The sequence below is a fragment of the Pagrus major genome, chromosome 16 (genome assembly GCF_040436345.1).
Source record: "Pagrus major chromosome 16, Pma_NU_1.0".
Classification (NCBI taxonomy): Eukaryota; Metazoa; Chordata; class Actinopteri; order Spariformes; family Sparidae; genus Pagrus; species Pagrus major.
In genome coordinates, this window is record NC_133230.1 from 4,754,446 (window position 1) to 4,765,226 (window position 10,781).

The 10,781-nt window shown below is 40.2% G+C and overlaps 1 protein-coding gene across 1 annotated transcript; it reads right to left on the minus strand.

Moving 5' to 3' along the window:
- Positions 1-535: 535 nt before the first annotated feature.
- On the minus strand, positions 536-10,571 carry LOC141010118 (uncharacterized). The gene is made up of 18 exons (XM_073482947.1): positions 10,456-10,571; positions 10,143-10,195; positions 9,757-9,829; positions 7,746-7,903; positions 7,485-7,568; positions 7,322-7,378; positions 7,007-7,210; positions 6,657-6,860; positions 6,263-6,317; positions 6,069-6,159; positions 5,831-5,972; positions 5,483-5,587; positions 4,219-4,327; positions 3,944-4,130; positions 3,397-3,471; positions 2,919-3,021; positions 1,766-1,872; positions 536-1,496 (listed from the first exon to the last, which is right to left on the minus strand). Exons 1-18 carry the CDS (start codon positions 10,481-10,483, stop codon positions 1,361-1,363), a joined length of 1,971 nt encoding a protein of 656 aa, XP_073339048.1. The 5' UTR covers positions 10,484-10,571; the 3' UTR covers positions 536-1,360.
- Positions 10,572-10,781: the final 210 nt, after the last annotated feature.

Here is a 10,781-nt window from a genome sequence, read left to right on the forward strand (position 1 = left end):
TTTAAGACCAAGGCCAGGGGACTACAGATGAAAAATAGTAATGAACTCACGTATTAACTTGTGTTTTCTTCATTTGCACTGTCCCTTCTTAAACTAAACTTAAAGTAGCATATAGATGCATATATACATATAGCTCGTCCGGCGTAATCCAATTCTCCAGAAGCCCTGAGATCCCAAATTGATTTGAAAAGATGTTCTTTATATCCTTGAGCTTTTAGCTTAGCAGCTACAGAGAAGATTTCAGCCTCAAAAAGGGCGTAAATAATGTCCTTTCAAATCAGTGTCTCGGGGCATCCGCAAGTGCCGATGGCCATCCAGTTCAGACGGGCCCTCAAGCAGACTTTTGCTGCATTCATGTGCTCCTCGGATGGCACCACTTCACGATTCTTCTCAACAAATTATACAATGTACATCAGAACATGTTTGAGCAGTTTATATAACCAGTACCTATACATTCCCCCCATCTACTTCAAATGCTGCAACGCTGTTTTGCTGTGAATCTCTGGTTTTGAGTAGATAATGACTGAACTTTCACTTTTGGATGAACTTGTCCTTTAATGTGTATGGCACAACATTAACACTCTCCAATTTGAGGCTTTAATCCCTCTGGGCTGACCCATGATAAACTGCAGCCTACAGTGCTACTAAAAGGCACTTAATGTGTGACAGTTTGTGTCCAAACATCACTTAAACAGATTCACCATCAGACATGCCATTAAAAACGTATACATAATGTACATAAATACTGAACTGAACCATTAGTTACGCAGCACATTAACAAAACCCAATGCCCCTGCACTCTAATCACAGAGCACAACTTCATCATTAAACATAACACAATAAATGTGCCGGTAGCAAAACTAACCATCAATCACAGCCTGTAAAGTGAGAGCAGTTCAATGTTTGCGGCCCTAAAGTTAAGGGATAAAAGGTTACAGTGCCACCTAGTGGTGACTGAGAGAACAGAAACATCTGTTAAAAATCGATTTTAAAACAATACAAAGTAAAAATCAAGTGTTTAACACAATCTTTAAACAGATTAGATAATCAGAATTAATCCCTGACAAAATCAGATTGGAAAGGAATGTTCAAAGCTGGATGCACACGAATTAATACAGTAATACAGCAGTATGATAAAGTTTGTCGTGTCCTTTTGTATTTGTACAACAGTGGTGGGGCCGTCATGGTGAAAACAATTCCAAAAAATTGCAAACGAATCAAACCCAAACACATCAAAACACAATTATTCTTCCAAAAAGATCCAAAAACAAGAAGGGGACAGAAAGCAGCCCCAGTCTGGCTCCACCACTGTGTCAAATGTCAAAAGGAAACATGATGCATGCTTGTCAATTTTGATTTCCTACATGTTAAAGTTTCCCAGTCTACTGGTGAATTTGTCCTTGTCAATGTTCTTGTGCTCTGGGTCGTGTTTGAAGGTGCAGTCTGGTCTCGTGCAGCCCGTGGTCCTCCAGAAGAAGCACTCCTTCTTGTACGGGCTGCGACAACAGAGAGAAACAATCTTTTACTTCAAGATTCAACTGTAAGGAGGTATGTCACGTTTTAAAGCTGGAAATGACAGGAGGCCTTTTCACAATTTTATACTTTGGCCCAACAAATCCTTCATACATCCACAAGTTAAAGATAAAACAATGACATACGACTGACAATCTACATTTTTCACCTCTAATATCTATGATTTGAATAATTTTACACTTGAAGATAAAGTTTAAACTCAAAGTTAAACAGAAGAAAAGCCTGTTCTTACCCGGGGCGTGAGTATGGGTCAGTAGCAGCCGCTCTGGACATACCAAGTCCATTGTGGATTCTATTGGGATATCGCACCGACAGTGGAGCCCCCTCGACCACCATCCCCTGAAAACATGTCAACATTAACAGCAGTTAAAATCAGTAATTTTGCTCATCAAGCACAGCAACGTACGTTCTGTAAAGTTAACACTCCTGGCCAGAACGAGGGCTGCAACCAACAATTGCTTTTATTATCCATTTATTCTATAAACTGTTGAAAAGTTGTCTTCAAATCGCTTCTTTTGTCCAACCAACCATCCAAATCCCAAAACATTCTTGATTTACTGTCATAAATGACAAAGACAAGCAGTAAATCCTCGCAAATAACAAGCGTGAACCAGCAGATGTTTGACATTAATTACAAATGATTGAAACTATCAATCAATATCAAAATTGTTGGCGATTCATTTTCTTTTGGTAGACTAATCCAGGGGTACCCAAACATTTTCCATCATTGTTCGACAATTATTGATATTGCACTCGTTTACAGCAGTCATAACTGAAAAAGTGTAAACAAACAAGTGTTAAAGGAACGGCTCAGGCTAAAGAAAAGCCTGGTAACTTTTGTTTGTATATCGCCACATTTCCTTCCATATTGTAAAGTTGCTGTGTTGAAAAATAAATGGCCTAAGTGACATTTATCAGAGCCGCACTGAAGAGCCTCACAGCTTAGAATAGAAAAGAGGTTTTATGGAGACACAACCGATAAGATTTGTGTCAGGGTCGATTTGTGTGATGTGAAAATAATGCCACAGTTTTGAAAGAGAAGCAGACAGACTTTAAAGTAGGAATAACTTTACAGAGTGGCGGTCTTCAGTCAATGCTTCAATAACACAATCAAAGAATACGTTTTACTCTCGTCTCAAAGTTACTGCTCTACTTAGAATCTGCCAAGTTGTGAATACAAACTCGTATTATCTGATTTTTTATCTTTGCACTTATACTGAATATAAATCTGTGTGCCTTTGCTGTCTGCAACGTCAGGGAACTTAAGCTTAAGATGTTTATTTTGTGGCTCTAGCTGAAGATTTTGGTCAATATCAACACTCCCTAAATGAAAAATACTGTTAACAAGAAGAAATATCACTAAGACAAGTAAAAAAGATGCATACATTAATGCACTGGATGGCTCGGTCACAGTCTTCCTTCTTGGCGTAGTTGACAAAGGCACACTGGTGTTCGAGCAGCATCTTGATGCTGTAAACCGTCCCAGCTCTAACGGAGAGAAAAGGAAGAGAAGGTTAACACACAAGCTTAAATCTTGGAGTCAATAAGGGCAAATCAACACATTAATTAAGCAGCAATAATATAGATACATAACAGGCTCAGAGTCTATACACTTGAGCCTTCTGGTGGTCATATACCAACACTACAACGTCAGCCAATTTCTTATCTAAAATATATCAGGGAATCCAAATTAACCTTTGCCATGCCTTTTTCATTCCTTGTATTCTTGTTGCTGAAAACTTCTGCGTCTACTGTGAAGCTGTAAACTCAAGACAACATCTGATTCTGACAAAGTGCTGAACGACATCCTTAAAATGAAAACCTGCTCAGAGGTGTGAAGGAGATCAGACTGAGGTACTTCACCTGCTGAAGAGCTCGTGGAGCGTTGTGTAGGTGACAGCAGGGGCCAAGGATCCGACCCAGATGGGGAACAGCTCCCTTCATACAAAACAGAGGAGAAAGATGTTGCACTATGGGTACGATTCGGAAAATGATCATGTAAATACCAAATTCAAAGGATCCAAAGTTCGACACAAACTGAGCTCTGTGAACTGAAGATTGCAAGAAAAACTGAATATGACTCACAGTAACTTGAAATACTGCACATTTGTAAACAAACATTATGGCAGTGGTTTCCTTCTTGGAGGTTGGGACGTCACAAGAGATCACACAAGAAATCTTTAGCCTTTTACACCAGTGATTTAAAATTTTTCTGACTTTTAATCTCATAATCAGGCTTCAAAAACTCTTTTTTATCTTATTTGCACACACATTATGTAAAAATAATATATGTATCAGGAGAGTTTAAGAAACCAAAACAATAAAATAAAAAACTAAGCCAATAGGTTGTTAGGAAACATTTTTCATCGTCCATGTAGACATGAACATTAATTACAAGCATCCAACTTACGGTTTCACAGAATTTCTTGAACGAGGGGTTGGTGACTGAGAGTTTGATCTGTTTTGGTCCAAAGCATCAGTATCTCTGATCTGCAGCGCTCTGGGACGACTTGTCTGTCGGACGATCCACTCTCCCGCATCTTCGTCATCTTCCTGGACCAACGGTTGATCCGCGTTGTCCTTACTGGCACCGAATTCTGAAGAGAGCCGACAAACATTCAGAGAGTTCATCACTGAAGTGACGCGTCATCTTTGCAGCTTTGAGAAACATTTTGAAACGCTTACCTCCAGGACCGGGATTACAGTCGCCACCGAACAGAGACTCAACAGCTTCCTCTAAGGTGGCGTGTGTTTTCAAGGCCTCGGAGCTCTGCGCCCAGGTGAATCCCATTTCCTAAAATGGCAGTCAAAAAAAACAACCTCATAAGCCAACATCATACCCGCATACACACAGTAAACACAAAAATGACAGAAAATCTGCATCTGAAACTTAAGCCAACTACCAGGACATTAAAAATAGCATCTAATCCCCTCTAAAACTTTCAGGCGCAGGATACAGCTTTCAGGTCACATGACAAAACATCTACAGTGAAGCACGGGAGAATCTCAAGAGAGGCATCAAGGATGTAAAACTCAATTCATATAATGAAATGAGAATCAATTTGACAGCGGAAATTGATTTGCACTGCGCTCGCCGTGCTGCTGCTTCACAGAGACCGATGGAAAACTATTAACGCTCCAACATCCTTAACTTTAACACACGATAGCATTGCACCTGACAATAAGCATGTCCACCCTGGTGTTGTGTCTCCATCACAACCGATCAGAGCCGTCAAACACCTGTGACGTCTGCAGAGTCAATTGACTCGGGAGTGAAAGCCGAGTGTAGCCACTCACAATATAGACAAAAGCCAGATGCTAGCGGGTTTTTTGTCCAGTGTGACAGCGGTGTAAGTGGTGTAGAAACAACATCCTGAGCCTCAACACCTCAACGAAATAGGAGATGGTTGTTGACTTGTCGACTGACAAGGAGAACAAATGAGGGAGTCCACCTCCCCCTCCACACAGAAGCAGGGAAGAGTGTGGGAAACCTGAAGTTCCTTTGAGTCAGGTGTCAAAACTTCTGACATGGACCGATACCTCGCACTTTGCTGAAAAGCCACAACAAAGACTCTTCCTCAGGAAGGTGTTTACACCTGTCCAACCACCAGAAGACATGAAGAAATGAAACTTATTTGACCAACATAACCTTAAACTACAGAGTGAAAAACAAACCAGGTGAAGGAAACAAACAGCTCCGGAAGTGAGAGAGCATTCTATTTATAGAAAGTTGGACTCTCCAACAAAACATCTAAAAAACTGTAGATCCTCTATTTCCTTTTACTGTGTCAACTGTTTACCATTTAGAGCCAGTAACACAAGTTACCACAGCCAACTTTCACATGAGCTTATATGCTCTCAGTTCTCTACTTCAGTCACTGCGGTGAGCAAATGACAGTCATTTATTAAACATTCAGGGGATTTTTTATGCCTTGTAAGCTTCTCTTACCATGAGGTGCAACGTCTGTGCCCGTTTCAGCTCTTGCGCTGCTTCCTTGCTCGAACTTTCCAGCTGCAACACTTCCTTATAGATCAGTGAGGCCTCGTAGTATCTCTGCAGAAGTGAAGGAGGAATAAATGGCAGTAAGTAAAGGTTAAATGATTAGGTAATAAAGCACATTAACTATTAGTTAAGCATTGAACTTGAGTGAAATTATTTCCCAATACGATCAAATTCTTCATTTGCAAACAGGTTTAACCGCAAGAGGAGGCGTTTTTCTAAAAATGCCAAGCCAGCTGCAACATGAAAAGAAAAACACCAAAGCAAGGTTATCTGGATACAGAAGCAGTGATTTACCTTGAGCCCGCAGAGAGCTTTCCCTTTCCTAAATAAACCTTTTATCCAGTTTGGCTCCATGCAGAGTGCCAGGTCAGCATCCCCGAGAGCGTTTTCATACTGCTGCAGTCTTTCAAAACAGAGTGACCGATTTCCAAACAACCTGAGAAACAAGTAAACAGAATTCAAGGTCATTATCGGTAAATGCTTCTGGATGCTTTAACGAAAGGCTGAAGTCAATTTAAGTCTGTCTTCTTACTTAAATTCCTTTGGGTTGAATTTAATGGCGTCAGTAAAGTATTTCACTGCCATCTCGTACTGACCAGAGGCAGCCAAACGATTACCAATACCTGGAGGGAAGAGCAGAGACAGTTGTGCCTGCTTCAGTACCTTCACATGATCGTTTTGTCAAATTCTCAATGAAAAAAAATTGTTAATGGAAATAGAACCTACCAGCAAGCTCTCTGCTTCTTTTTGCCAAGTCTTCTGCCTTAGCATCCACGATTTTCTGTTAAAATTAGAGGCAGCACATCAGTAAACTGACTGCAGGTTGAGGAATGCAGGAAAAAACACATCTGCCTGAGGCTTCCTGTCAAAGATGAGATGATTTTAAGACCAACCAGCTATTGTTTGACCCCATAAAATACAGATAGAGATTTTTTAAAGAGAAAATAATTTTTTTTTCCAGGTTGACAAGAATTTAAAATAGGTGTATTATCCATTAAAATAAGTTACTGATAAAAACAACAAGATTTAGTAGTTGTCATCTGATGTGACTCGAGTGTGGCAAACAACTTGTTCTCAACGCCTTAAGGAAATATAAATATTATGTTTTCAGTGTTCCCACCTCTTTATTGGGTTCAGGTTTCTCTTCCTTCTTCTTTGGAACTTCAGCTTTCTGCACTTCTTTTGTTTTTTTCTCCTTGGACGGCTGAACTTCCTGTAATTTAGATTTTTCCTTTTTTCTTTCTTTTGCAGGCTTCTGGTTACTTCTGGTCTCCTCTGGCACCGATTTAGTCGTCGAAGAATATGAATTATTTAAATCCAAATCCTGTTGAGGACAATCAAACACAGGGTGGTCGTTTTAAGATTATCATGTTAAAACGATTATCAATGTTAAAACAGAGTTCACAAGCGATTTAAAACAAATCAAACACAGTAATGTGACAAACAGAAATGTAAAAAATCTCCACAAACCTTTTGCTCCTCATCTTTTTTCTTATTCTCCACAATATTTTCTTCTTCAATTTTATTTCTACCACTGTTCTCATCACATGCAACTGCCTCTGTTGCATGTTGTGTTTTAGCAGATTCAGGAGATTCATTTGTTTCTGCATTACTTTCAATTACAGGATTTTCTTCCTGATTTTCTGAGGAGTCTGACTTTGCTCGTTCACCCTCCTGAGATGACAAAAAAAAAAAATGAGATTACAAACAATCAGCTTTGCTTTGCTTTGTTTTTGAGAAGGTCTTGCTGTCTGTATTGCATTTCCAGAACCAAAGAATACTTACAGGTATAATGTCTTTAACTGCGTTCTCCTTTTCTAATCTTTTCTTTTCTTTTTTACGCTGTAACAGCAAGAAAAAACATGTGTTGCAAATCACTGTCAAAGAAAAAAGCAAAACCAACATTCACAAAATGATGTTAAATCCTAATAATTGTACCAATACTGACCAATTTCTTTCGCTTGTTCCTCTCTGTTCTCTCCTTACGTTTTTCCTCTTCTTCTATCAATTCTTTTGCATGTTTATCGGCCTCCTGGGGGAAAAAAATCTGAGGTAAGTGATACAAGTTAATTGTACCATGTTTTGATTAAATCTAATCTCCAGTTATATTCTCCAGACAGTAATATTCTCCAGACAGTTATATCTCATATAAATAACAAACTGAACCTTTGTGTTTCACTTTCCCAAAAACGAAACACAGGTGTAATACCTCGTCAGTGAGTTGTCTAATTCGTGGATGTGGTTCTAAAGTCCTGTGGGCATGATTGCGTGGATAGAAGTGATCATCGTCATCGTCCTCATCATCATCGTCGTCGTCATCTGAATAAATGAGGTCTTCTTCCAGGTTGTTCCTTATAAAATCTAAACCTGGGAGACAGAGACAAACACAAACAGGATCCAATTATTCACTCTAGTGCCCTCAAACACATTTTAATCAGAATTATAAAAGAACAGGATAAATAATCTGTTTCATCACTGTTGTCCTTCAGATCTTGGTGGTGCATAAACATTAGTGAGTGACAGGAAAGTATAGTTCAGTAAACAATATTACTAGTTGCATGTGCAGTAGCAGAACTTGCCTATTAACCTTTCTTAGTCTTAATGAGCTTGATGAATAACTGCGCCTGTATACGCTTGTACTGTATACATCAGAACTGTTCTTCATTTGGCTTAGGAAACCACCTCCCTACTCACCTGTCCAACATCTAAATTGAGAGATCAACAATCTGACATTCACAACTCCTTTGACCTTCTCTCTCTAGCTCTGTTTTTTTTATTTGTTACTCAACTTTGTCTGCATCTTTTCATGTGAACAAGTCCAACTCTAAAAGCACTTTTCCAGAAGAGACTGCTGGAAAAATGTGCACCTATTACCTCATATTTAAATGGTGTTGCATCACCCAGTTTCTATGACGCTGTGCTTTTCAGTCTGCCTGAGGCTGTAATCAGACCAAATCAGATGTTGTTGCGATTAGCGCAGGAGGAAACAAGTCTCATCGTTGGTCCGTGAACTGTGTGTGTATAATGCCCGGTTTCCGGCTCCCAGCTTGGGAGCAGCAACTCTTCCACAGAGGCTTTCTCCATCCACAACAACTTTGCAGAGTATTTCTCCTCCCTTGTTGGTTCAGTCTCTTGGCAGCACAATGTTGTTTGAGGCCCCAAGCAACAGAATAGAAACTCAGAGCAATTTGGCAGACATCTGAATGTTTGTGCGTGTGTCTTTTTTGGCCAAATGACAGCGTTTGTTTGGCCTGACACCGAATGTGTTATGTCAACAAGTGCTTATAAGAAAACATGAAAAAACAAGAAAACAACTTCGATCATAAGTATTATAGTAGTAGGCTATATTCCTAGTGTCTGATTGCCAGCTTCTGTGATAGGCTACCACAGCATGACGTCAACACTTGAGGTGTGCACTGCCCACACTCGGATTGAATGGGAAGACTGGCATTTTCGCCAAAACGCCTGACTTGGTCTGAATGTTTGTTACAAACACAGTAGCTTTCCAATGGCATCACACCTACCATTTCATCCCTTGGCTGCCCTCTTCTGACTCATGTTTTCCAAAAGAAGATCTCACACCCAAAACCTCTCTCAATAAAATGACAGGTTAGCTTGTCTTCTCGCTCCTAGCTTACTCTTAAAAGGGGATGTAACACAGTTGGCATCAAAAGGCCAACCATAAACCTTAACAGTCAGCTCAGCAAACAATATTAACAGTAGAGAAGAGTATGGCAACATTGAACAGGATGCAATCTGCAGTTTACCGTCACAAAAAGGAGCTGATTGCCCTCCACACCCTTGTAATTGGTCTCTGTATATGTGCTGTGTTGTCTACTCCTGACAATAAGTAGATATCATCCGTGCAGATATTCCAGCAATAACCCTTGCAGCTCTGAAGCAATGATTACCCCAAAAAAGTAGAAAATGGTAAGGGAGAAAAAGCCCAATTAATAACCACCATGTCTGTCTGGTTTTACCTAAACTTGATGTGTCTAGATATATATTGACAGACATGTGCATTCACAGGGTGATTCAGGAACTAACCGAGAAGGCTGTGAATTTGTGTTAGCCGCCATCAGCTTGTCTAACATCTGCCATCTCTAATAAATAAGATAAACTCTAATGAATAACACTGGTTTAAAATCCAATAATACCCCCCAGCTCACATTCTCCATGGTGACTTTGAAGTAACCTGCAACAGCCAGAAAATGCCTTACCGAAGACAGAGGTGACGACATCCAGCAAAGAGCCCCCAGAGTGACGTCCATTTATGAAATCCACCATAGATTCCTAAGAAGAAGAAAAGATCAGCTGATTGTGTGTTGGCTGTTACCCGTCACAACAGGGACTGTTGTAAAGTTGAAACTAGATGTGCACAAAGATTATTTTTATGTGAAGTTTAATGTACCCTAACTGTAGTGTTTTCCTTTTTATAAGGGCTGCATTATAAGGACAGTTTGAAATTGACTAAAACAAAGTAAGAGATAGGCTGCCATGGCTTCCTATCTGATGGTGGCATGCTACCAGCAGCGACCTTAAAACTGGACAGACCTGTTATGCCACAGTGATAATGACACAGTATAAGATTTCCAGTAATACTCACATGGGTGTGCATTAGTCTCGAGTTTTCTCGGATTCTAGCAATAGGAGCGCCACCTGAAAGGTAGAAAAAGGTGATATTCAAATCCACAACAGACATGTTTTTAATTAATCATATACCAAGGCCAGGGTCAAAGTCCGTGGATGAAAGGTGACACGATTTTTGGTGCTCACCCAAACGCCACAACGTTAGCTAGCCAGCTACTAAGCTAACTAGCTTAACATGTTGACGAAATAGGTGAAGTTCCCAGTAAATGAAACTGAGCGACTGAGATATCAAATTACAAATCAAGTTAGACTCACAGCCTTATTCTTACCTTTAACAATCTCCTTCCTCCTCGGCATGATGTTAACTTGCGCGTTTGAACAGGTGTCCCGAGGCTGTATGTGTCTTTTCTGAAGGCAAATTTTAGTGTTGCTATGACTGACTTCTGATTTCCGCGTTTTAACGGTGAATGTTCATGGACCTGGCTTTAACCAATCAGGCTCTTCCTCGCCTCCGCGGAGCTCCACCAATCAAATGGTAGTCGCTCGTTTGTTATTGTGGTTCGGAGCTGTGATTGGATGCGAGGCTGCCAATCACGGTAAAGTGGGCGGGATTTGACGCGAGTCGTTTGGGTCTGTGCTGTCATGATGATTGACA

Coding starts and splice junctions, on each gene's coding strand:
- LOC141010118 (XM_073482947.1), bottom strand. CDS start 10,483: ATGCCGAGGAGGAAGGAGATTGTTAAAG. Junction 5,588..5,830: donor AAGCTCTCTGCGGGCTCAAG/GTAAATCACTGC, acceptor TCACTTCTGCAG/AGATACTACGAGGCCTCACT. Junction 4,131..4,218: donor CTGTAATCCCGGTCCTGGAG/GTAAGCGTTTCA, acceptor GGCTCTCTTCAG/AATTCGGTGCCAGTAAGGAC.